The following is a 27,824-nucleotide window of genomic DNA, read 5'->3' as shown; positions in this document are numbered from 1 at the left end:
AAAAGTGGAAAGTTTCAGAAGGTATGCTTGTCGTATATCAAACGAAAGCTCGTACAAGGTACATTACGAAAACATCACTTTTACAGGAAAGACCTTTCAATTGTTCTACAAACAATTGAGATACTAGTTTTTCTTTTTTTTCTTCCAGCATTTTTTTGGCACGCCCTCCTACCGCTTCTATTGGAGTTATCAATACCAAAATTGAATCATCGATAGACCTAAACATGAACTTTTACCAGATGAACTTTTGTAGGATTTCACCATCCCCTTTAGAAGTAATCTCCCTTTTATTGATTTTTTTCAACATGGTCCCCCACAAATGTGTTAAAAGATATCATGACTTTATTTGGACAATATGTAGATCTCATCATGATGTATTACCATATGAGGCTGCATAAGATTTCATCATCCCCTTTGAGAGTTGTATCCCCTTGAAGCAATTTCTTTTATTTGCATTTTTCTCAAAAAGTATTACAGATAGAATTGAATTGAAAATAACAGCATGTATTAGAACAGATGGCAATGTTTATAAACATAAACAATTAATTTGTTACTAACCCTTATATGGAGTTATTTCCCTTTAAAAATTTAAAATAATTTTTCAAAAGTTCTATTTCGAGAACCGGAAGTCATAGAGACTTGGAACCTTCACCAATAATCTTAAATTCATATGACCTTTAATATGCACCTAAGGTCAAAGGTCATCGAGTGCAAAAAAAAATTAAGCTGCAATTTCAAGCTTACATATTAGGAAAACGATAAGACTTTGCTGCATACATACAGCGTATAAAATGTTGTTCTCGACGAGCTCTACATTTTATACCATAAGTCCAAAAATGTCCGACCGTCTGTTCAAAAGTTGCAACGGGATAAGTCTTAAACGTATAGTATTGTGTGTATATCTTTTTAAAGGTAACAGATATCAACCTACTATAAACTGCAAAGATGATCAGTAGTACAAGACCTTCAATTTGAGGTCAATGTCAGGTCATGACGAAATTTCACCTTGACCTTCACAGTATACAATGACCTTGACCTTGTGATATTTGAAAGGTTAAGTGGTCCTGAGTTGAATGGTGGTAGTCCCATGTCTCTACGACTTCCGGTTCTTAAGTTTGGTATTGCATCATATATTTGATGATTAATTGTGACCTTGGTGAACTTTGATATTGTCCCAATTCTTTTTCTATAATGTTGTCCTTCAACTGTAGATCATTTATCATTTAACAGATTAGAGATATCTATTATCGTTATAGAGATAATGCAATTTGAAGTTTTGCGAGCGGAGGCATGTATTTCTGAATCAACAAGAGCTTACCACTTAAAATGTTTTATAAATTGAAGAGGTTAACATAGTTATATGATTGACCAAATACTAAAAACATTCCATGGAAAAAAACACCAAAAAATCAATTTGAAATTTTCAAGTTTTGCATTGACTTCGTAAGTTTCATAACTTCTATTTATATATTTGATATTGCATCATTTTTTGCACTTTGTCAAATGGGGTCATCTGATATATCAAATTGAAGGTCTTATTAAACTCTACTTAAAAATGAAAATTTTAAACCACCTTTTCATCCCAGGGGGACGGGTGGGGTCATTTAGTGCAAACAATCAAATTTCTCAGATGGTAAGGTTGTCGCATATCAAATGAAAGAAAATAAAGTGTACATTTCAAATTTCAAATTGACGTCTCCCAAAAATGGGTTGGATGGGGTCATTGAGTACAAAACATAAATTTTCTTTTAAGATAGGGTTGTTGTATATCAAATGAAAGGTCATGATGTGTATATTTGAAATATCAAATTCCCGACCTCCAAAAATTACTTGGATTGGGTTATTAAGTGCAAAAATCAAACTTTCTAGAACATGGCGTTGTCGCATATCAAATGAAATCTCATCTACTCAGCGTTATATATATCATAATTCCGATCTCAAAAATGTAGGCGGATGAGGTCATGAAGTGTAAAAAGTGGAAAGTTTCAGAAGGTATGCTTGTCGTAAATCAAACGAAAGGTCGTACAAGCTACATTACGAAAACATCACTTTTACAGGAAAGACCTTTCAATTGTTTTACAAACAATTGAGATACTAGTTTTTTCTTTTTCTTTTTTTTCTTCCAACATTTGTTTGACATGGCCTGCCCTCGTTTCTATTGGAGTTATTAAGACCAAATATGGACCATTGCTAGACCTCACCAAGATGTATTACCAAATGACCCTGTTAAGGATTTCATCATCCCCTTCAGGAGTTATCTCCCTTTTATTGATTTTTTTCAACATGGCCCTCCCTCGTTGTTTTTAAAGATATCATGACCTTAATTGGACATAATGTAGATCTCATCATGATGTATTACCATGTGAGGCTGAATAGGATTTCATCGTTCCTTATGAGAGTTATATCCCCTTGAAACAATTTCTTTCATTTGCATTTTTCTCAAAAAGTATAAGAGATAGAATCGATTTGAAAACGGCAACATGTACAGTAACAGATAGCAATGTTAATGAACATGTACAATCATTTTGTTATTAACCCTTATAAGGAGTTATTCCCCTTGAAAAATTGTACATAATTTTAGAAAAATTGTATTTCGAGAACCAGAAGTCGTAGAGACTTGGGACCTTCACCAATGATCTTTAATTCATGTGACCTTTAATATGCAGTCAAGGTCAAAGGTCACTGAGTGCAAAATAAAATTACGCTGCAATTTCAAGCTTACATATTAGGAAAACGATAAGACTTTGCTGCATACATACAGGATATAAAATGTTCCTCTCGACGAGCTCTTCATTTTATATGATAAGTCCAAAAATGTCCGAGTCCTGTCTGTTCAAAAGTTACAACGGGATGATTCTTAAAAGTATAGTATTTTGTGTATATCTTTTTAAAGGTAACAGATATCAACCTACTATAAACTGCAAAGATGATCAGTAGTACAAGACCTTCAATTTGAGGTCAATGTCAGGTCATGATGAAATTTCACCTTGACCTTCACATTATACTATGACCTTGACCTTGTGATATTTGAAAGGTCAAGTGGTCCTGAGTTGAATGGTGATAGTCCCATGTCTCTACAACTTCCGGTTCTCAAGTTTTGTATTGCATCATATATTTGATGATTAATTGTGACCTTGGTGAACTTTGAAATTGTCCCATTTCTTATTCTATAATGTTGTCCTTCAACTGTAGATCATTTATCATTTAACAGATTTGAGATATCTATTGTCGTTTTAGAGATAATGCAATTTGAAGTTTTGCGAGAGGAGGCATGTATTTCTGATTCATCAAGAGCTTACCACTTAAAATGTTATAGAAATTGAAGAGGTTGACATAGTTATATGTTTGACCAAATACCAAAAGCATTCCATGGAAAAAAACACCAAAAAATCAATTTGAAATTTTCAAGTTTTGCATTGACTTTGTAAGTTTCATAACTTCTATTTATATAGTTGATATTGCATCATTATTTGCACTTTGTCAAATGGGGTCATCTGATATATCAAATTGAAGGTCTTAATAAACTCTACTTAAAAATGAAAATTTTAAACCCCATTTTCATCCCAGGGGGACGGGTGGGGTCATTTAGTGCAAACATTCAAATTTCTCAGATGGTAAGGTTGTCGCATATCAAATGAAAGACCATAAAGCGTACATTTCAAATTTCAAATTGACGTCTCCCAAAAATGGGTTGGATGGGGTCATTGAGTGCAAAACATCAATTTTCTTTTAAGATAGGGTTGTTGTATATCAAATGAAAGGTCATGATGTGTACATTTCAAATATCAAATTCCTGACCTCCAAAAATGAGTAAGATAGGGTTATTAAGTGCAAAAATCAAACTTTCTAGAACATGGCGTTGTCGCATATCAAATGAAAGCTCATCTACTCTATGTTACATATATCATACTTCCGATCTCAAAAATTTAGGCGGATGAGGTCATTAAGTGATAAAAGTGAAAAGTTTCAGAAGGTATGCTTGTCGTATATCAAACGAAAGGTCGTACAAAGTACATTACGAAAACATCACTTTTACAGGAAAGACCTTTCAATTGTTTTACAAACAATTGAGATACTAGTTTATATTGTATGTAATCATGAATGTGAACTTATGATCTTTTACTTTCAGCAGCCATCACAAACCCGACAACCATTAATCTTTTTAGTACTACTGAATCGCCAAGTGTCTCTGAGGGCCAAAACATTTGTGATTTCACACGTATTTTTCAATGCTTACCGGATAAAGATTTAAATTTAGTGACACTGTTTATAATACCGAGTTTCAATGATTCATCGAAGATAGATCTAATATGCAGGTAAATAGATATATTCACAGTTTTATTCGCTGTAATAGAAGACAAAATATGTTTTAACCTAATTTTTGACAGTTTTACCTGTAATAAAATCCGGATTAATTCCTCATTTTCTACGCAAAGAAATGCCTGTTCCAAGTCAGGAATAAAACAGTTGTTTTCAATTCGCTAGAGTAAGCTTTTGATTTTGGCATCTGATAAATTACTTTCTGTTTTGATTTTTCATGTAAGGTTCAGTATTTTTGTTAATTAATTTTTTAGTCAAAATATGCAGATTGTCTTACACACAACACGCGTTTTCGGCATAACCAGATAACGTCATCAGATAAAGTGATGGTTAATAAATACGATATCAAATATACATTTTCACTTTACATGACAGTGTTATGTGAATGACAATACTTATTTTCTTTATACCTTGATGATTATTGAGAAATTTTAGACATTGTTTGTATGTATTTGCCATGTTTACTTTCATATAAGCAGAGCAACTGAAAATGTTGCCACTTGTACAATGTTGTATAAATGAACAGCAATTCACTTCTACAACCAAAAACAACAAAACACTTTTAAAACTGTTTTCTTCAGACTTACTTAATATTGTAAATGGTTTCGTAAGAACTTTTTGTACTTTTCCTGCAAAATTGGTTTTGTCTATTTAGAAATGCATTGGTGTCAAACAATGAAAAATGAAAGTAAGAGGAATAAAGGTTATGCTTTACACATATTTTCAATTATTCCACACATGTTTGATAAAGATATTCCCTTTAAAGGCGATATATTCATTTTCAAACATTTTTGTCGAATAAAATTTCCGCAGATCTCTTGAAGACATAGATATTTGCACGAGAACTAAGTTAGAATCCTGTTCGAGAGGTGCCCGTCTTGAGCGAGATGTCGCGTTTTCTGGAGCCAGATTTATATGTAATACAGACAGAAAAGGTAAATAATTATAAGCAGATCTTTTCAAAAATAAATCAATTAAAATTAATCGCACACACACACATATATGTAATAAGCAAAATGTTCAAGAGAAATACTTTTTTCTGTTGAGATAAGATATATAAATTGTGAAGGTATTGCATATCTAGCTGTAAACTTTCGATAAAAACCTTTTATAACTATTGTTTTGCTGTTTAGTTTCTCAATTGAATAGGTCCATATTATTCATGTCTGGGTCTGTTGCAAGTAACGATTACATAAATATTTCTTCTAACTGAGTATTAAATTTCTTTTATAGCCTTCCTCGATAATGTAGGATGCATGCAAAAACTGACAACAGCAAACACTTTTTTACAATGTTTGAATGGTATACGTGAAGACATTGGAAAATATTTTACTGGAGTGAAAGACGTCTTCAGTGAAACTGACAAATTCTGCAGGTACAATTGTTGCAAATTTGAAGATTAAATATGACTTTGAACATTATTTGCAATTAGAATAATGTTGTGAATGAATCTACATTATATAGATATAAGAAGATATGAAGTTGTGGTTCGAGTGCCAATGAGACAACTCTCTTGATTACTTTCAAACATGTTTTATTAACTACTACGACTTATATGTAATGCGTTAAACCTTCTAGATTATTGATTTCAAAACCTTTGGTTATAATTTACACGTGTTTCTGAAAGAACCTTTTTTGAGAAAGAGACAGTTTGTGCATGTGATACATAGAACGTTGCAACTCCAACACACACACATACAAAGAATGTCAACATCTGTATTGGTCAACTTTAACCACAACCTTTACAACCGTAGGAGGACAATCGGCGATGTATAAAACTAAATACCGGCAAATGTAGTATTCGAGTAAAATACGCAATACACAATACAAGTATTTAGTTAAAATTGTCATCAGAAGTGACGAAAGAATTTAATTTAAACATAAGACAAATCATAGTTTTATTTTATATAAAAAGTTGGTGAATATATACTTGTTAAGAAATTGCATAAATTATTAAGGATGCATAAATCTTATATATCGTCTTAAAACAGCAATGATTTCAAAGTTAAAGTCATATTCAAAATTATATTTATTCTTTTATGCATAATTGTATTTGAAACAACGACAGTAATATCTAAAACTCTGTAGGTTCACGCACTTTGAATGTTATATTGTAGGTTCACGCACTTTGAATGTTATATTGTAGGTTAGCAACCAACTGGACAACATGTTATTTGGAGACAGTAAAATCTGTATGTGACCACCGAGAGTACACTTATATGTATAATTATGTTATGCAATCATATGCACCCGTGAACGATACTTTACACTGTGATCTATTGTCAGGTTAGTTTGTCATATTAAAATATAAGTGATGATGATGAAAGTATACATTGAACAATAAAAGTTCAATTCCAAAACTTCCAAACTACAGAAAAATTTCACAATTCCGATACTTTGCTCTTAATACAAACAAGAATGTGTACATAGTACACGGATGCCCCACTCGCACTATCATTTTACATGCTCAGTGGACCGTGAAATTGGGGTCAAAACTTTAATTTGGCATTAAAATTAGAAAGATCATATCATGGTGAGCATGTGTACTAAGTTTCAAGTTGAATGGACTACTATCGTAGGTGGGGCATACAAATTGTTAAAGAAACTGCTTCATTATACATTCTTAATTGATATTTGTTGACCATCTAACCTTTATTGCATATACAGATTCTATGCATAATGTAAATAAATTATGCAGTAAAGAATGAAGCTGCCAATGGTCGATTTCATGTTCACATTGTTTTACTTTGCTGTTTATTAGTATGTTCCAAGTCTCTTCTACACTATTCCGTTCTTTTCCCCCTCATCATAACAACACCGAAAACGACAGACTATCACAAAGTTTTTACTTGCTATGAGAACATGACAAGTAGCACATATATTCCAACATTTAGAGTGGGGTCAGGCACAATTCACTGCGGATTGCATACTATAAAGGTAGCTTTCCCAATATTCCAAATATTCATGTTTAAAGAGGTTGGTTACATTTGTTTATTCATTTTTAGAAGTAAGTGCAAATCTGCATACAGCGAAACGCGACAATGAGTATTTAGAGAGAATTTAGAAAAAAAATGATTATCCATTTATTGCTTTTTTACTAGATACAGTACCCACTGAAAGTCACTGTTTAAGCTACCCTTGCTTAAATGGAGGATCATGCATCCAGAAGCCCGAGGGATACGAGTGTTTATGTCCTAATAAAGTGTTTGGAAGCCGATGCGAGCTCGGTAGGATATATGCATAATATTATCATTGAAAATTTCACTTGAAACTTCAATCATATATGTCTGACTTGCTGATATTCCTATATTTCAATGATACAATAAAGTACAGCTTTAAAACACTTCCTTACCAGAAAATGAAATAGGTTAGAAAGGGCATTAACCAGAAACTGTTTTAGTGCATTATGATTATTTCGATAATTTTCAGCATCAACGGACAACAAATATTGCTTTGGTCACAGTTTTGTCTATTTTTAAATTTGAAATCTTTTGAATTGGTTTAGATGATTTTTTTTCTTAATGTTTATTTTACACATAATAATTTATTTATATGATCAATGAACTATGTACCGAGTCAAGAATATGACAGTTGTTATCCATTCGTTTGATGTGTTTGAGATTTTGATTTTGCCTTTTGCTTAGGGACTTTTCGTTTAAAATTTTCCTTTGAATTCAGTATTTTTGTTATTTCACTTTTGCATTCCAATTTTACCTTTATACATGGTTGCCTTACATATAAACAAAATTCGGCATACATTAATAACATGGTGCTATATGAATAATCTTAAATTACTCAATGGCACTTTATAAATATGCAATGTGTGTTGTTATTATTGTGCAAGTGGACAATCATCCTCATGTTCATAGACATAATTTTAGAAATTCATCCCTATATTATATATTTAGTTTTAAAACTATGATTGATTTTGTAGTATACTTTACTCAAAGGCATCTAAACATTATTTACTTTTCCAGATTATTCTTCAAAATATACGTTTGAAATTTTCACTATAACGTTTTAAATCCGATTTGATAAGGAACTTGCCGATATGAATTTTGCTGGGATCTCGACAATTTTGTTATTTTACTTTGTTTGGTACAAGAGAGCTTGTTAACTTCATAGGAATCTTATTAATAGAGGTGTGCTCTGATCGGAGAACTCATCTTACGAGTCTTAAGTAAAAGTGACTAAAATTAACATATTTCAACTTCTACACTCATCGTCACAAGTTTGAGGAGTGTTCCGATATTTCTGTTTTATCCTTATTGGTATCTTAATATGCGTTAGTTTTATTATTCTTAATATTATCTTACACATTTATAATCGCTTAGGTGTTGATGGATGTCCGGGGTACCCATGTTATAATGGCGGGTCATGTTTTGCTGATGAAAGTGGACAAAGATGTTACTGTCCGCAAGACTTTCCTGGTCTTCACTGCGAAGGTGAGAATATTTTATAGGGTTTGACAATTTCCTTGCTACACATACTTATAATGGAAGAAATGTTGTAATGTAAATTGACGAAAATATACTTTCTATATGAAACTCTTGGGAAGTCCATATTGAGATGTATTGTAGTTGATGGAGATAGCTTTTATATCTACCTCTTTGAACAACTTCAAATGCAATGAAATTGAAATGTCGTAAAAATCCTTACACAAGTAATAGAACCATGAAAAATAGGCTGCACCAACTGCTTGAAGTCAAATGTTCTGTTTAAGAGATTGTATCTTAGTTTTAGTAAATAAATGCTTAAAAAGGATACAATTGAATAATACTATCGAAAAAGCATTTCTACTGTTACCTTTTGAAAGAAAATATATCATTCTTGATGCAGCAAAATCGTAACATTTTAACAAGATTTTGAAGCCGACTCTTGTACCCTTCAGAGGCGGATTTAGGGGGGGGGGCCAGGGGGCCCGGGCCCCCCCTTTTTGGGAAAAAATTTGGTTGCTTATATAGGGAATCACTGAAGCGTGACGGGAGCGGGCCCCCTCTTAGGTCAGTCAGTGGGCCCCCACTTATGAAAATTTCTGGATCTGCCACTGCCCTTGCAAATGATATACTTAATTGCAATTAAAGCAGATCAAAACAGTAAAAGCATACTGCATGATTTTATAAAATCAACATCAAAAATACAAATGAAATAATACATAAAATTGACAATGGAAATCGGGAATTTGTCAAGAGACAACAACCCTACCATAGAGCAGACAACAGCCGAAGGCCACCAATAGGTCTTCAATGTAGCGAGAAACTCCCGAAACCGGAGTGTATTTCTAGTTACATCGAAAATACAAATAAAATAATACATATGTTTACTTTCTTCCTAGGTTCAATTAAAGCCATTACTACAGGATCACCATCTGAAGTATCAACACCAGACATGACACCTCAGATCATAACATCAACACCAAGTAGGTTGATTATGAGTGAAGACAAAATGCTATGTTCTTTCAATATAACAAGTTAAAGACTGTTATAAGATGATAGTATATAAATAGCAGAACTTAATAAAGCTAAACTAATTCAAATGTCAGCGTCCTTATTTTTTGTTTGTTTTTTGATACAAGACATTGAACATTTGTCTCTCTAGATTTCCCACATGACATAATCACTTATTGAACTCTTTAAACATAACAAGGCATTTATAAAATGGCTTGACAAAATTATTCGTAAGTAAAAACATGAAAAATGAACATACTAAACATACACTAAATAGTTTCTTTTCTACCACCATTCTATTTGTGCATTGCTATGCATTGTCATCATACGCTCTGGCTCATTATAAAAAAAATGACTGTCAAAGAATGCAACTAACGTCGTCCAATCAAAATTCCTAGTGGTCGATTTCCCCGAAGATTGATAATGTGCACTACTTTAAAAGTTGCAGTATAAAGGCAACAACCATTGATCTGACGTCTAACATATATTAATGGATTATATAATTAGGTGATGTATCACAGATGAAATTTTTTTTTTAACCATTTATACATTTTAGGACGATGTGAAGAGGTACAGGCTGATGTTTGTCGTCAATTTGGTATAACTAAGACGGCATTTCCGAACTTTTTCTCTCAGTATTCACAAGAAGCTGCATTAGACACATTCAATAATAACATCATTAACGAAAATGTCAGCTGTTCAGACAATGCCACCCTATTCTACTGTTCTTCATTCTTTCCAAAGTGTGACAATGGAAAAATAAAGTTTCCGTGTAAAGAACTCTGTTTAGGTAATGTACTATTCATATTTCATTTTATTTGACCATGCTAGAATTGCATTCTTTTGAAAGCAAATATTTGCCATTTCCTAAGCAGGATTCTTATGTATTCTTGTATGACATAGTAGCAAATACATCGAGTTTAGTGACCTAGATCATTTGGTATTCAAGGCTAAACTGAGTAAGCAACCAAAGATACCAAGCTAAACATGTTGTACGCTAAAGGAGAGTTTCGTCTGCATAAGTCTCATCAGTGACGCTAAAATCAGAACAGTTTGGAAACCAATCGAATATTAAGAAATAGCAGTTTACAACCTATCAAAATTTCCGAGAAAAGGACGAACGATACATTTATCTGTCGGTGAAAATAACTAAGTGTTTCTCATAAATCGCTATACAGAATTATTATCAGACATATATATGTGATTATATCTTTAAGTGCCTATAAATAGCAGCACATGACATACAAATCTATGGGAGTGTGGATTAATCAGTACAGAGATTGTTACAATTACACAAATAAAATTATAGATTGCCTAATGTAATTTTAACACACTATTTAGTATGTTAATATAAGAATGTTTAAAATATTTACAAAATGGTGAAAATAAACGCAATGATTATATCTATATATGTACAAGTATAAATTGAAAACTACGTTCAAACCTATAATTGCGTTGGATAAAAACCACAATTTTTATATGTGTGCATGTAAAACAATTTTCGTTGTAGGAGAGTCTAAATACAGCACTAACAACTTTTTCCAAAAGACCAAAATAGTGAAAAAGTATATTTTAACAAAACGCATTTGACTACCAGGTCGAAAAACTGATGTTCTTAAACCCTGCTGACTGCCATTGGCGATTGCCAAATAAATTGATCGCATGATGTAACATTAATATTAATTTAATACTAAAACGAAAACAATAAACTTGCGGCAAAGATGTTATACCACAAACATGAGGTGCAAAAAAATTTGTGCACCAGATCCGGATTTCGACAATAAATGTCTCTTCAGTGATGTTAGGGATCGAATATATATATAAGTAATTCTGCAAAAACAGCACTATTTGTATCAGCTGACGTCATTTGAAACGGAGTCATCTTACCCTTTTTAGAACATTGCAAATCGGTCAACATTAGTAAAGTTTGATGAGGATTTGATGATATGAACATTCGCAAACAAAATCAAAACCTAAATATTTGTTCAAATTTGTCTCATTCACAGTACAAAGGAATGATATCTTTTAAGTGCTGTGATGAGACACTAACAGACTCTATAAGGTATTTTTCCTTGTAAGATACACACAAAACCTAATGACAAATCGGGAAAGGGTGCACTGTTTTAAATTAAATTTAATATTGCCTTTTTTTTAGAATAGCGTTTTTTTTTAATAATAATTATCAAAATAAAACAAACTCTAAAACAAACTACAGCTTTACAACGGTGATTATACAAATGATAAGTAAAAGGTTTGAACGTGCTTTAACCAAAGTAGAAGACTGGGATTTCTATTATTTTTGTGGGATCTAACATCTTAACCCGATCAGTTTGTGTGAAAAATACTACTATCGAATTAAGTGGATCTTTAAAATTCAAAGTGATTGCTGATTCATTTTTAAATTTATGTATATTTGCAGCTGTTTACAATGAATGCGGACCAATAGCAGGCCTTGGTGATGACTGCAGCTTCTATCCCAACGAGGATTGTATTTCCCCGTTACCACCAAGGATACAGTCATCAGCAACACCATCTAGCACAATAACATATTCAAGTAATTACATTTACACATGAACACAATTTTACCTTCGATCTTTTTTTTATTCTGTATCAATCTAGACGATAGTTTCTCCAATGATACATTTGGAAGCAACTAAATATTTGTTCGATTTATTCTTTCTTAAAACCAGGTTTAACCCACCATTTTCTACATAAGAAGTATGTGCCAAGTCAGTAATATGACAGTTGTTGTCCATTCGTTTGATGTGTTTGAGCTTTTTATTTTGCCATTTGATTAGGGACGGTCCTTTTTTTTCCGGAGTTCAGTTGTTTTGTGATTTTCATTTCTTCTTATATGGCTATTACGTATCATCCATTCCCTTTTTTTCACATTCTGAAAAGCTTTCCGGTTAATGTAATTATACGAAATTTCTTCGTGACAACGTAAAAATCCAAAACAAGTTTGTTTTGTGAAACAGAGGTTATAAATCTTTCATTTCTTATGTCAATTTTTCATTATTTTGATCGAAATAATGACCATGAATGTACGTATTAGTTTTAACCTTTATGTGAAAAACCAAGTAAACTCAAACCAAACTATGTGATTGTTTATGTTAACTATCGCTTTTAACTTTATTGGAATTGACTGGTATCATATTCTTTATGAAACTACCTCGATCGGTATAGCATCAAAAGAGTAACTTCAATTTTAGAGCGCATTAGTAATCGAAAAGTAACCAAAGTTTGCACAAATTGTTTTGTTACTTCTGTGTTCATGTCCGAATGTCCATTATATGAATCTTTATAAAATGCTTCTGTTATAATCGAATTTCAGACATGTGTTAGTGGAAGATCAAGGATGTTGTGTTGAAAAGACTCATATCCTCATCACTTTTTCAACTTATCAGTATTGTAAAACTCACCAAAGATTTTAGATTTGTAACTTGTTAAGCTGGGGTCACACATTCACGATTTTTACTACCGTCCTTGACATGACCATTCCCGATTAAAATTTATTAAAAGTCTGATCAAGATCCTATGAATCGTGGATGGAAATTCAAACTTTAATTAAAGAGGGGGGGCAAGGGGGGTCCCCATAACAGCAAAACAGTGAATTGATTTGGTGAAAAACAGATAACAAGGAATTGAAAAGGGATAATAACAGATAACAGTAAATGAAATATGAAAATAAATCTGTCCAGGACCAATCCAGAAGATGACTCGTAGATCTTAGTATATAACTTGTGGTATGGACCTAGAAAACTGTAATTTGTGTAAACAAGACGTTTCGGTCGTTGAGGCAGTTCTGCCTTGGTTGATTTTTTTCCGTAACTTGTACAATAAATTATAGTATGGATGTTGAATTTTTCTGAACGAATTTACTAGTTTATGTTTTTTGATATATTTAATCTAGGGCATTTGAGGGATCAATTTTTAATGATTTAGGTTTTTTTATTTAATTTTTGAAAATACAGTGCAGCCAGTGACACTTTATTATCAATTTGATTTTTAGATTTTTTTTTCTCTGAAGAGCAATATATATACTTTACAAGAAATAAAAAAAAAGACATTGATGCACAATATATTTTTTTTATTTAATGACCTCATGATAAAACTTACTTATAAAATACAAAAATACCCAGATCAGTGGAGACAGGACATGTAACTGAAACATGCATGCCAGTTATGGTTATTCTGATAATAGAAATTGACTCAAGTGACACTTCTGATAGTATAATAGAAATTGGACCTAGTGAAAATTTGGATGACACCAAGTGAAACACCAATCATGTATCTTATGTGAAATTATAGAATATGGAAAATTTGGGTACAGCATTGGAGAAGCTGTAGGACTTTACTTTAAAAAGGGTATTTGTCGAAAAATTAAACTGAAGACACATCTGTATTTGCATCAATGGTTTCTGAGCTTCAATTTTTGCCATGTGAAGCAGTTAAAAAGCTTTTAAAAATATGGTGGTCTGTCAGTCAGGGTTCTCTTTCATGTAAATGAAAAGAGAGGGAGTAGCACTTATAATATAAATGCTAAAAGAAAAAGATGTTGTATAATTCCCAAAGCCATAATTCAAACCCACACCACTTAGTAATGTAAAACAATTCAAAGGAGAAAACTAACTGCCTAATTTATCCACAAAATAGTGAACGAGAAACTTAGTAACACATTAACAAACTACAACCACTGAATCCAGGCTCCTGACTTGGAAATAGGCACATACAGAATGTGACTGCATCAACTTTAGCATGCTAGTTGGTGTCTAATCCTCTCCTAATCAGGGACAGTGGTGTAATAGTACATTACATAAAGATTATTTTGTGGTCATGTTTTTTTTATAACAAAATCCATACTATAAGTTATTGTACAAGTAATAAGTGAATTATAATTTGTACAAAATGCTACATGTTCACAGACAATGGAATTTATTACAAAGGATAATAATACTATATACTGGAATGGTCCTGGGTCCAATTAATTTTATATGTTTATGTGATGTATGTTACTGAAATTCTTCTGCAAATACAGGGCCACCCGATATTACCAGTAGAAAGACCCAATAGATATGCATTGTAAGAAGATGTGGTAAGCGTGCCAATGAGACTATTATCCATTCAAATCACAATTTTCAATTATCTTCAATTTCTACGGAAGACTGGCTGTCAAAATGCTAACATTCCAATTTTCAATAACAGTTAACAGCAAATAGATTCTCACAATAACAGATAACAAAATAGATAATAGTCCTATAACAGCTAACAAAGAATAAGACAATAACAGCTAACAGTAAATATATTTTCAGAATAACAGATAACAAAGAATTAAAATGCCCCATAACAGCATAACAGTTAAACCCCTTGCCCCCCCTCATTAAAATTTGTAAAAGAAAAAAATTAATCACGACAACAATCAGATATTGTTCAGGAAGCGTCGATATTCAACCTTTTCCAATCGAATTTATCCCAATAATCCCGTTCTAAATCCGCTTCTAATCCGATTTGTATCTTCGCCAGGTAAAATTCGACCGAGTCTGTCACGACTGCGTCCCGATTCTACCGAATGTAATCCGACAGAGATCAGATAGTGACAAGACAGTGAACCAACGCTGACGGATGTTATCCGTTCGAAAACTGTCGGCATACTCGGGATGATCAGGTACTGTGGGAACGTAATCCTATCACGGTCCGCTCTATCGCATTGCAAACGGCTTTGTCTGGCCTCAGTCGTATTATATTATGTAATTGTCGGGACTCTGACGTGGGTATCATTGACGAATTTAGAATTAATAACAGGACTGTTTCGGAACGGTTTCGGCAAATCCGGTTCGCAATCGACAAGATCTGGATGCAATCTGGACTCAATCGGCAGAAAAACAGCAATGAAAAATTTCTCCAGATCATTCCCGTTCCACAGGAAACCGTCCCGAATACACAGAACATTGTTAGGAATTTGATCCGTTACAGCAGAATCTGTCACGACATAGGCACGATTGTAATCCGACTAGACAAAATCGGCTGAATTTCCCCGAATGTTACGGGACGCACCTAACTGTCGGGGTGCTTTGCCGAACTATTCGGAACCTTCCCGACCAGTAGGAATCTGTTACGAACTAAAACGACTGCGTTGAGACAATAATAGGACATTCCAGATAATTGAGGATACTAATCCGACTTTTTCACTTTTCGTGCCGTATCGCTGTCTGATCTCAAACGTCAGCAATAATCGGCAATGTGTGAACCCCGCATTATGACAGACAATTACACATGTCGATCGTCTACGTAAAAAAATTCGTTTACACTTTTTAGTAAATCAATTAAGTTAAAAATAAAGGCAACAGTAGTATACCGCTGTTCGAAATTCATAAATCGATTGAGAGAAAAAAACGAGTAAAACTGAGGGAAACACATCAAATATACCAGGAGAACTACGACACAACAGAAACACGACATTAAAATGTAACACACACATAAACGAACTATAATATAACAATGGCCATTTTTACTGACTTGGTACATGACATTTTAATGAAAAAAATGGTGGGTTGAACCTGTTTTTGTTGGATGCCAAACCTCCCGGTTTTATGGCAATGTTAAATATAACATTAAAATGACAACATTACACGCTAGGACTACTACAATACATAAAATGCAACTCAAGTACAAAAAAGAAGAACATTGAAAACAAAATTTCCAAACAATAGTGGCAAATTTACTACTTATGTATGCAAGAGAAGGAGTTAACAATTACAGTCCATATATATAAATTTATTGACACAAATGTATGATTTATTCATACTAAATATTTAACATAAAGATTTGGCAATATCGGTTTTACACCAGTAGAGTTATTTATCTTTTATTTTCATCAAACAGACCAACAAACACAGCAACCAGCTGTTTGTAACACCAAAATAGACGAGTGTATCACAAGTGTGGGAGAAACGTGGGCTCAAGATTTAATGAAAGGAAGACTGTCGGTTATTGCGTCTTTAGATATTGATCATGCATGCAGGTATGAATGTGTTAGACAAAAATATAACTCTTTTGTTATACTTACTATGTCAGTCAATTAATTGAAAACAAACAAACAAAAGAACAACAACAGAAGAAAACACTATTATATTTATTTTTTCATTATGCATTATTCAAATTACTCATAATGATTTATTTATGGGTAAGATGTATCACTCTTGTTATCGAGTTTTTATTTATTTTACATTTCAATTCCATGACTAATAAATAGTTCATAAGACGATCAATTTATACATATCCTAAATGGAAGCCATGTAAACAGTACTTGTGAAATAAAATATAAGGTAAAAAAATCCTTTGTTGCTTTACTAAATACGAATGGAAATACCGCGGATTTCTTTAGAGAAAAAGTATTAATTATAACATGAAACTACAACACGTGATTAGCTTGATACTATTACTTTTAAGTTTTATTACTTGCAATTATATGCATAATGGAACTCTTAAATATATTGTAATTTTAAGTAGTTTTATTAAAATCAACTGATATCAAATTTTGTAAATTATTTAAAATTAATGCATAGCTCTGATTTCTTGTCTTGATTTGGATTAACTGTTGGTCCTTATCGGTTTTACAAGCTCTAAAACGTTGGTATTATGTTTTGGATTAAAAAATAGTTTGGCTTCGATCATCACCAAAGAGATATTCATTGTCGAAATGCTGGTGCAGTAGAATTGATACAGTTAATCTTATCAAAATAAAAAGTTTCACCTCAACAAAACAGTCGAAAAAATCATGTACTTATGTTGGTTTTTTTTTATAAAAGGGTAATGGATCAGATATATTTTTGTACTTATTCCAAACTTCAAGACTGCAGCGATGGTTTTAAACTTGTTTTGTCGACTGTCGTCAATTCTGGAAGATACATCTGTAATGCAGGCAAGCAAGGTATCGATTTTGATATTTAATTAGTAATAAACCAAAAAATATAATAAATACTAGAAAAAACTGATATGACTGATCTAACCTACTAATTAAAATATTGAAAATATAAAATGCCATATTTATAATTATAATTTCAAGATTCTGTCATAAAATTTAACCTTATCATGTATCCAAATAAAACACAATTTGTTTTGATATAATTTATAGGATTCACACATAACAGGCACTGTTTTACGTATCCAACAATTCTATCTGATTTGCAACATTGTACACTGAATCTAATCCAGGATTTCCCGAATGTACAGAGTGTTTCTTTGGGTGAAAGTAGGGAAGAAATATGTGGGTACGTGTTGTTATCTATATACAGAAAAGATCTAGATAGAAACAAGCAATACAATTTATTTAATCGGAAATTTACGGATATTTTTGTATTTTGATTACAAAAACTGTTTTTATTTTTATAACTTTTGATACGTATTTGATATATTTCAAATGCCATCCCTTCATTTACTAGTAAAAAAGGCGATCCAAAATAAAACGTTTCTGTAGGATGTTTTTTTTTTTGAATATATAAGTTTAAAAGAGAAATGAAAGAAAGTTCAATCGATAGCCACTATAGAAATACATCGAAAAGGCAATGTATGGTCTGATATTTTATAGTCAATGACTAGTAAGTCAATTAAGCCACAAATCGTTGTTAACATGAGCAAAGAAAAGCAAAATCTACACAGAACACCTCTGTAAAATCAATGTTCCTCATCTTGGTAATAGATTGCAAGCTTCAAACTGTTCTGACGTAAGCGATCAATACTAATGGGTATTATTTAGACAAAATGTGGAGTAATTAGTGTACTGAGTAAAAAAAACCGGTAACGAGTTTTTATATCATAAGTTAATATGAACACCACATGCATACTAAGTATATCCTTTTCCTACAGACTTATTTTAAAGTGTCATAGCGACCAAAATTCGTTAAAGAATAACTGAATGAACGTAGCAAAAATAGAAAATTATTGTTGAAATAGAAATAGTAAATGTCCGATTTCATTTTATTATGTAGGTTATTTATGACATGGAGAACCTGTATGATTGAGCCTATAAAGAATGAATGCAACCATGATGCTTTACTATACATGCAGTCGTTTATTGATGCATCTTTGGTATCAGTAACAGACAATCTTCACTGTAATACAGGTAATTTGTCAATACAGGCATTATGTTATATTAAGGGTAAAGAACTAAACTATATGTATACAATGCATGACTACAACTACATATAGTTTATTTTAAAGAATATAATATATAATTAACTTTATCCATTCGTTAATTGACCAAAAGGTACAAACACAAAAAAATATCATCAGTGACATGTTTTACAAAGCATATCAAGATTAAATAGCACTGTAAGACCTGTAGAGTTTTTAAAATAGATATAGGAAAATGTGGCATGAGTGTCAATGAGACAACTCTCCACCAGAAACCAGACTGACACAGAAATTAACAAAAATAGGTAACCGTACGACCTTCAACAATGAGCAAAACCCATACAGGTGAATTAAATAAAACAAGAATAAAATTCGTGTTTTCATGATCATTGCTAAAAAAAATGTAATTATAAGTATTGAATGCTTCTTTTTGTAACTTCATAGGGTTGTAAAAGCGTTGACCGTGCGCACATTTTAAGACAAAATGTATTTCGGTCAACGCTTTTACACCCCAATGAAGTTACAAAAAGAAGCATTCAATTCTTAATTGAAAAATAGTTTTGCAGACGAAACGTTTTTAATTGCATTTCCAATGTATTTCCAAATGTGTTTGCCCAAATTCTGCACACATATTTTCAATATAAGTATACTCAAGGATCTATAAGGTTTCATTAAAGATCTAAATTGTAGCAAATGTCATCCGTCAAAATACTTAAACGGTCTGTGAATGCTTCGACGAATAAATACTCCAAATATATTTTTCAGGATTTACTTCACAACCTACAATCAGTTCTCCTGTGATACAATCTACAACGCAGGTACCAGGACAATGTGATTTTAAGGGTGCTCTCCAATGTACTAGAACAGTAGGAACTGATACACTTCAGAGATTCGCTACTGCGAGTTTTACAAATATAACCGAGGTTGAAAACTTTTGTTGGCGAGTATATTTACATATTACTAAAAACCTTTCGTTTTTATTTTCGAACGATCCATCCAAAAACATGGGGTTGATATTGTGGATCAATTAATGTATGTCCTTAATAATCCTGTGGAGGGGATGGAGGCAAACTTGTCATCCTATATGCAGGTTAATTTGTTATATTGCTGCTAAGGTGGGGTAAACGTATAATTTCAAAAATTAAAATCGTCTCCTTTGTCATAGATCATGATACTAAGATGACCACTCTTGTCAAATTTGAGGTATGAGTCTAAAATTAGTCCGAGAAAGCCATACCTGTTGTTTCTTTAATTTTTAGTTCTTGAGGCTATATTGATGGAGCCGAATCATACAAGTTTGGATAGTTAATGAAAAAAATATATCTGAATGCAAAATTAAATGATCCAGCTTCTTTAGTCTCCTTGTTTTTGACAAGAGCCTGAAGTTACTTTTATTTCATAAAGAACAGGACGAGGTTTAATATGAAAATAAACATTCAATCCTTGCCTAACCAGGAACAATGGCATACCAGTAAAACTGTAAACATCAGTTAGAAATGGCTCTAATCATTATATCGGCAAGGACAAATAAAACTTACGTGAAGATAAAAGATGCAACACTATACCGACGTTTACTCGTAGTAAATGAAGGCTAATTTATTGATCAGTTCACAGCCAACATATTTACTGTAAAGAAGCCATTAACAGTCGGGAAAAGATTTATTTTTACTTGTTGTAAATGTAAACGTTTTTTAGACCCTGTTTAGTCAGCCAGTGTTTAAATAATTTGACCTGATAATACATGTGTTGTATGATCGATTGTATGGTGACCACTGCTTCGCAAATCAATCAAATATGGCAACTTCACCGGACAATTTTGCTGTGTTTTAATGTGTTGTTGGTAATACTGAAGAAAGATTAAAAAAAATGAAGTTATCAAATGGAAAATGCCACATTTGTCAAAATGACAATAATATAGAAACCCTGCAACACTTATTTTTCAGTTGTTGCACATCACAGTTAATTTTGAAAAACCTCCAAGAAATACTGATCAAATCAAACATAGGAATAAACAATCCGTTTGGTGAAAAGGACGTGTTATTGGGTAAAAACACGAGAGAACTAAAATATGATAATTTTTTAAACATAATTATCTTATATTTTAAATGGACACTATGGAAAATTAGGAATTCAATAAAATTTAACAAAACGCCTAAAACACCACAAGATATTTATAAAATCTGGAAACAAAACTTGAAAATTAATCTTAAATTTGTTCTTCTTTTGAAAGGCGTTGATATCATAGACAAAATTGGAGTCTGTAATAGAAAAAATTTAGACATTTAATATAGTATAATATAGCTTGATTCAAAGTACATTTTTCATGGTTTATAGTATTAGAATATCGATTGTATCAATTTATATAAACATAAAAAAAAGTGATAAAAAAGTATTAGCTTATCATGTTTATTGTAGTAAATGCAAATCTGTTATGTGGGTATCTTATACTTATTTACTTACTATTTTGTATTAAAGTATAGAACTGTTAGATGCTTCTAACATTATATGGTTATATTTTTTACACTAAATGTAAATCCAAGGTTAAAAGTGGACTACTTTTTTTTTATTGCCTTCTATTTCCCCTGGATAGATGGTTTCAATTTGTAAACAGGGACCCTAAGCCTGGTCCTGTACGACTAAGGTAATTGTACACAGGAAATATTTAGGAATAAAACGTTTATATGTCTTAAAAAAAAAAATGTGTTGTTGGTTAAGTTGCATTTTCTCATTTAAAGTTATGTTATCGTATTTATACTTTATTTATGCTATTCCAGAAATAAGTATTGTGAGCGCTTGAATTTTGAAAGTAAGTTTATAAACAAATCAAGAATAATTTTATTTCCCTTTTTATTTTATTAACGGTTCAATATATTTCCTTTGAACATTTTTTACAAGTTGGAATACAGTTTTTGGTGTATACGTTTTACAGGTTGTAACCTGTAGAATATAACACTATTTATGAACGAAATACTTTTATATCTTCAACAGGAGTCTTGAACGTGTTTATTTGTGCATAGGAATAAAGTTGGATTATTGTTCTAACGATATCCGTCTACTGCGAGATGTTATTTTGAGCGGTTCAAGATACCTCTGTAATACAGATAGAACTGGTATTGACATCAAGTGTTTATTAAAACATCATAAACATAATTTATCTGTTTATTTGTGTATACTGTATTATTGTTTTACATCTAACTGTAAACGTCACTCCTGAATTAAATTTCTGGGTAATGATCAAGAATCACAACAAATATAGGTTTCTCATTTTCCATTCTTGAGTAAGATGCAGATTAAGCTTAATATTTTAAAAGTTCCATGTTAAAATTGAAAATTTTAAATCTCAAAAACTCGTTTTCAATTGAAATCAATTCATGAAATTGGTACACATCTATCACTTACAATTTATCAAAAAGACTGGTTGTAAAAGACATTATATCTATACTGTTTTTTCTTAATTTGTTGTGAACTTTACTGCATTAAATCCTTTTTTCTTTAAGCATTACTGAACGGCAACGGATGTATACAGAGGTTGGCAGTGGTTAATACTACTGCACATTGTATAAACAACATAGAAGAGATGACACCATTCATCATGGGAGAGAAAAGCGTCTTTAACCACACCGTCGAATTTTGCAGGTACCGAAATAATGTTTTATAATGTATTTTTTCATTGAGATTTTAGCTTGTGCTTTTATGTTTATCTTGATTATTGCTTAAATTGATTTAACGCCCTAATCGGACGCTCCAAACAAACTTATATCTTTGATTCTCAGATTCTTAAAGAATCATCTTATGAATAAAAACAAAGGAAGCAAAACTCGAACATAATTTACAGATAGGGGTAAATGAAACTACAAACCAATTATAGAATTTCATGAATCTGGTATTTATTAAGTTGTTAAAAACTAAACTAAATTCACAAATTCACAAATAACTTATAATCCATAACAATCTTACAGTAAACATCTTTATTTGATAGGATAGGAACAAGCTGGGCGGCGTGCTTTTTAGGCACTGCAAAGTATGTTTGTGACCAGCAAGGGTACTCATATATGTATAATTATACAAGACACTCATTTATGCCCATCAACAGTGCACTTCATTGTGATCTATTGTCCGGTAAGTTGTTTTCAACTGACAAAAATGAAAGTTGAATTATTTTGTTGTATTTGCCTTTTTAAAATCGAAGAGAAAAAAGTCATTAGTATTTGAAAAGTCTGAATATGATGGATCAAGTTATGACACAAAATCGCTACATGACACGAAAAAAACTAACAATATCAAAAAGAAGGATCCCTAGCATCCTCTGAGTAGAATCAATTGCTAAATGTCGATCATATCATGTACCTACTAAATGGTTTTCTATATGCATTTGAAGTTGGCAAGTAAAGGCAACAGTAGTATACCGCTGTTCAAAACTCATAAATCCATGGACAAAAAACAAAATCGGGGTAACAAACTAAAACCGAGGGAAACGCATTAAATATAAGAGGAGAACAACGACACAACACCGAAACGCAACACACACAGAAACAGACCAAGCAACAGACAAAACACCACGAGAATAACAAATATAACATCAAAACCAAATACAAAAATTTGGGATAGATAAGTACCGTGCCACGTCTTATCTAAAAAATAAGAGAAAACACAAACGACTCAACGTTAAAATGCAACACACACAGAAACGAACAATATTATAACAATGGCCATCTTCCTGACTTGGTACAGGACACTTTTAAAGGGGAATAAAAGTGGTGGGTTGAACCTGGTTTTATGGCATGCCAAACCTCGCACTTTAATGACAAAGTTAAATATAACATTGAAATGACAACATAATATTACAGGACTACAATACAAACAAAAAGGAGACCATATTAGACAAAGAAAAGCATGATTAATAGACAACAAAAGCATCAAGTTTAAAATTCAATACGCCAAAAACGCGTCTTGTCCACACAAGACTCAATAGTGACGCCCAGATATAAAAGATCGAAAGTGAAAAAAGTACAAAGTTGTACAGCACTGAAGATCAAAAGTTGAAAAGGTTTTGCCAAATACGGCATTGTTTGTATGCCCGGGATAAGAACATTCTTATTATATAGAACAATTCATGCTATTGCAAACAGTAAATTTTATCAAATGAATATGAAAGAGATATACATAATCATGATTGCAAGCAAATTATTTACGGCCCTATGTAACAATTAATTTTTCAGTTTACATTTTTTAATGCAATTAATCGGCAACTTTAACTTTGATTGACATGCCTATTTATACAAGGTATACTTTGCAAAATAAAAGTGATGTTCATTTGAAAGCTGCGATAATTTTCCTGTCAATTCTTGAAACGTAAAACGTTGTTTTTTTCTTAATCTTGTATGCCTTTATTAAACATATCGAAAAGTATGCGATAAAAGTGTTAGGTTTTTTTCATTACAATATCGAGATATCTTCTATATCGTCTGTACCATTGACTCAAAGTATATTATCTGTTGACGAATTTGAAAGATATCTGATAAAAAAGCAAAAACATTTCAAGTTTTGTTTATCGAATAAGTGGACATAAATGCATTCTTGAAATTGTATGTATATTTCTTAGGAATTATTAAACCAACTGCAGCAGGACCTAAACCGACGCAAGACACGGCTACAGCCGGAACAAAACAATGTACGTATAAGTTGTACAGGACATACCCAAATCATTCCAGTATCATTGTTTTGAACTTTTTGTCGTAAAAAAAACACAAGATAAAAGAAACTCATCTTTCCGTTAAAACAGATTGTTCTACTCTCCAATATTAGCAAAACAGGACATAAAAGAGATGTTTCTCTCTGAATAGTTCATTAAAAAAATAAAAAAAGACTACAATATAAAGTTGCAACAAGTAATTTTTAATCAGATATTATAAGACGCTTTTAAAGTATATCATACAGAATTGGATGCTTCTTTTGAAAATTTATTCGAAGTGAAAGGAAGCAAACACGTTTATTGAGAGAAAAAATATAATTGTTTCTTGCTTTCATTTTGCATAAAAAGAACAGGGGCTTGAATTATTATATTTACAGATCTGCAGAATGAATATATACATTATATGTTATTAACATTTTAAATCCAGAAGTGAACTTTAAAATCAGATATTCGGCATTATCATTCTACTGGTAATCATTTATGCTGCTAAAATTTGCATTATTATTATATTTAGAATATTCAATTGAAAATCGCATATAACAGAGAAGTTTAGTGTTAAATTCCCATATAATGATCGAGAAATATAAAACAAGTATTCAATGTTTCAGATCAAAGAACAACACCCAGTTTCACCACTAGAAATATAACACCATTACCAACAATTACTGCTTCATATTCTTCAACATATACATTGACATGCCAGGCAATAGGAATATACGAAAACCGTGAAGGATTTCATGAATGGTGTACTAACAACTGCAATCAAGGTTATTGTCCAGAAGCGGTCTGCAAATGCACAAGACAGAATTATGCTTGATTGATATTTTTATTTATTTATACATATCTATTTATACTTTCATATTTATTTCAAAGTTGATAGGGATGATTTTTAAAGACCACAGATATTTACATCTTTTGTTTTCACCTGAATCTTTTCTATCTCAACAAGTACATTTTACTTTCATTGTGTACTATTGTTTACTTTTCGATTTGTTATTTTTTTTAAATAAAACAATGTAATAAAGCTTTAGCACTGCTTTGTTCGTGTAATCCCCCCAGCTGTTTGCTATCCATCGAGAAGAATAATTGATCCGCCATGGGTCTTACATTAACACTCAGTCCGACTATTTATATTATGATCTCCATCAAGTTAAATCAGCCATCCAAATATGCAAATCTATAGTACAACACCAAACAAAAGAACAGCTGACATAGACTCGTCTGGCGAATTAAATTATAATCCTGGAATCTGTGATAACTATTTACACCACTGGGTCGATGCCGCTGCTGGTGGATGTTTCATCCCCTAGAGTATCACCAGCCCAGTAGTCAGCACTTCGGTGTTGACATGAATATCAAATATATGGTAATTTTTATAAATTTCCTGTTACAAAACTTTGAATTTTATGAATGTGACCTACCGAAGTAGACTATTTATCGGATTTGTTATAACATGAGCAACACGACGGGTGCCACATGTGGAGCAGGAGCTTACCTTTCCGGAGCACCTGAGATCACCCCCAGTTTTTGATGGGGTTCGTGTTGCTTATTTTTTAGTTTTATATGTTGTGTCATGTGTACTATTGTTTGTCTGTTTGTCTTTTTCATTTTTCGCCATGGCGTTGTCAGTTTGTTTTCTTTTATGTAGACGAAACGAGCGTATGGCGTATTAAATTATAATCCTTGTACCTTTGATAACTAATAAGTAAAATTGAGAAAGAAAATGGGGAATGTGTCAAAGCGACAAAAAAAATATGTACTAGTACAGATTGTTGTCTTTGACCCATAATTGTTTACTGTTTACTCATTGCGACTTGGAATGAGAGTTGTCTCATTGGCACTCATACCATAACTTTTTATGGACCAAACATATTGAAATTTCATGATTTGATGAATACTAGAAACATCAGTATGTTGAATCATTTGTGCAAATTTATCAGACTGATTAATAAACAGCTGGACTCTTAGGGGAATCATTGTTTTATAACTTTTATATAATATTGTATGCATGTACATGCATTATGTGTTTTTTATATGACATGCAGCTGGAAATATTTTTCCAGTTGTAAATCATACATTTGTATTAATTCTGACTATATGTTATATTATTAATGTTTATAATACCTCTGTACCATGAATTTTGATTTATGAGAATAAAGATATAATAGGTTTATGTGGTATCTAGATAAAAAAATACACGTTTCATATGTCTTTATTTTCATGTTGTGTACGGCTCGTCATCATTACAATTTTTTATTTGCCCCTTGTAAACTTTTTTGGATTCGAGCGTCACTGATGAGTCTTTTGAAGACGAAATGCGCGTCTTGCGTATATACAGAATTTAGTCCTGGTATCTATGATGAGTTTAATTTCATACTGTACGCTTCGTTGCAGCAATATTGCATGTGTCAATAAAGTTTAAAATTGAGAATGGAAATGGGGAATGTGTCAAAGAGACAACAACCCGACCAAATAAAAAACAACAGCAGAAGGCCACCAACAGGTCTTCAATGTAGCAAGAAATTCCCGCACCCGGAGGCGTCCTTCAGCTGGCCCCTAAACAAATATATACTAGTTCAGTGATAATGAACGCCATACTGCATGCATTAAAGTATGCTTTGGTATGATAACCAATTCACATGTTAACAAAAATTCATATGGATCTTTTTTCACATTCTGACTGAACGTGACTGCGTACTTGCACATCCCACACAGCTAAACGGGTGCCCCAACTTCGACGAGGGTTTTACTGCCCTTTGGGATCACAAGTATACATTAGGCCCAGAGCTCCAGATAAGAATTCTCAAATTGGGTTTTTTACCCACCATTTTCTTATATACTTGGGTGATAAAGTATATAGACAACTACATATTGAATTAGACAGCAGTAGCAGCTGGTATGTTATTACCAAAAAACTTCTCTACAAATATGGATTTAGTGACATTTTTCAATTCTTGGATAATCTACCAAGTAAATATGAATGGAAAAAATTAGTACAAAAAAAGATATATTCATACTGGATTCAAAGAATAACTCATGATTGTACATTCTATTCCTCACTGACTCATCTTAACTGTGATGCATTTTTACCGAGAAATTGCCATCCAATCATTGATCTGAAAAATGACAACAATCCATCAAAAGGGGCATTATCAATAGGAATAAAACTTAAAATGGTCACTGGTACATACATGACACAGGCTAAACGTGCAAGCTTTACCAAGCACGAATCG

At 32.1% G+C, this 27,824-nt stretch overlaps 1 protein-coding gene across 2 annotated transcripts in view; it reads left to right on the top strand.

Moving 5' to 3' along the window:
- Nucleotides 1-25,629, top strand: part of LOC143067431 (uncharacterized) — a 36,538-nt gene extending 10,909 nt beyond the window's left edge. The window contains exons 4-22 of one of the 2 annotated variants that reach the window (XM_076240696.1): nucleotides 4,133-4,316; nucleotides 5,134-5,255; nucleotides 5,554-5,695; nucleotides 6,467-6,606; nucleotides 7,422-7,547; nucleotides 8,655-8,765; nucleotides 9,656-9,739; nucleotides 10,324-10,557; nucleotides 12,187-12,321; nucleotides 16,650-16,788; nucleotides 17,576-17,697; nucleotides 17,902-18,037; nucleotides 18,755-18,888; nucleotides 19,665-19,839; nucleotides 21,888-22,009; nucleotides 22,397-22,535; nucleotides 22,879-23,018; nucleotides 24,502-24,570; nucleotides 25,200-25,629. In XM_076240696.1, the coding sequence (XP_076096811.1) occupies nucleotides 4,133-4,316; nucleotides 5,134-5,255; nucleotides 5,554-5,695; nucleotides 6,467-6,606; nucleotides 7,422-7,547; nucleotides 8,655-8,765; nucleotides 9,656-9,739; nucleotides 10,324-10,557; nucleotides 12,187-12,321; nucleotides 16,650-16,788; nucleotides 17,576-17,697; nucleotides 17,902-18,037; nucleotides 18,755-18,888; nucleotides 19,665-19,839; nucleotides 21,888-22,009; nucleotides 22,397-22,535; nucleotides 22,879-23,018; nucleotides 24,502-24,570; nucleotides 25,200-25,408 (2,663 nt within the window). In that variant the 3' untranslated portion in view covers nucleotides 25,409-25,629. Of the gene's footprint in view, nucleotides 1-4,129; nucleotides 4,317-5,133; nucleotides 5,256-5,553; nucleotides 5,696-6,466; nucleotides 6,607-7,421; nucleotides 7,548-8,654; nucleotides 8,766-9,655; nucleotides 9,740-10,323; nucleotides 10,558-12,186; nucleotides 12,322-16,649; nucleotides 16,789-17,575; nucleotides 17,698-17,901; nucleotides 18,038-18,754; nucleotides 18,889-19,664; nucleotides 19,840-21,887; nucleotides 22,010-22,396; nucleotides 22,536-22,878; nucleotides 23,019-24,501; nucleotides 24,571-25,199 lie in introns of both variants that reach the window. The other variant, XM_076240695.1, reaches the window with a different exon arrangement.
- Nucleotides 25,630-27,824: the final 2,195 nt, after the last annotated feature.

Source organism: Mytilus galloprovincialis, chromosome 3, assembly GCF_965363235.1.
Source record: "Mytilus galloprovincialis chromosome 3, xbMytGall1.hap1.1, whole genome shotgun sequence".
NCBI lineage: Eukaryota > Metazoa > Mollusca > Bivalvia > Mytilida > Mytilidae > Mytilus > Mytilus galloprovincialis.
This window is presented reverse-complemented; position numbering and strand designations above follow the sequence as displayed.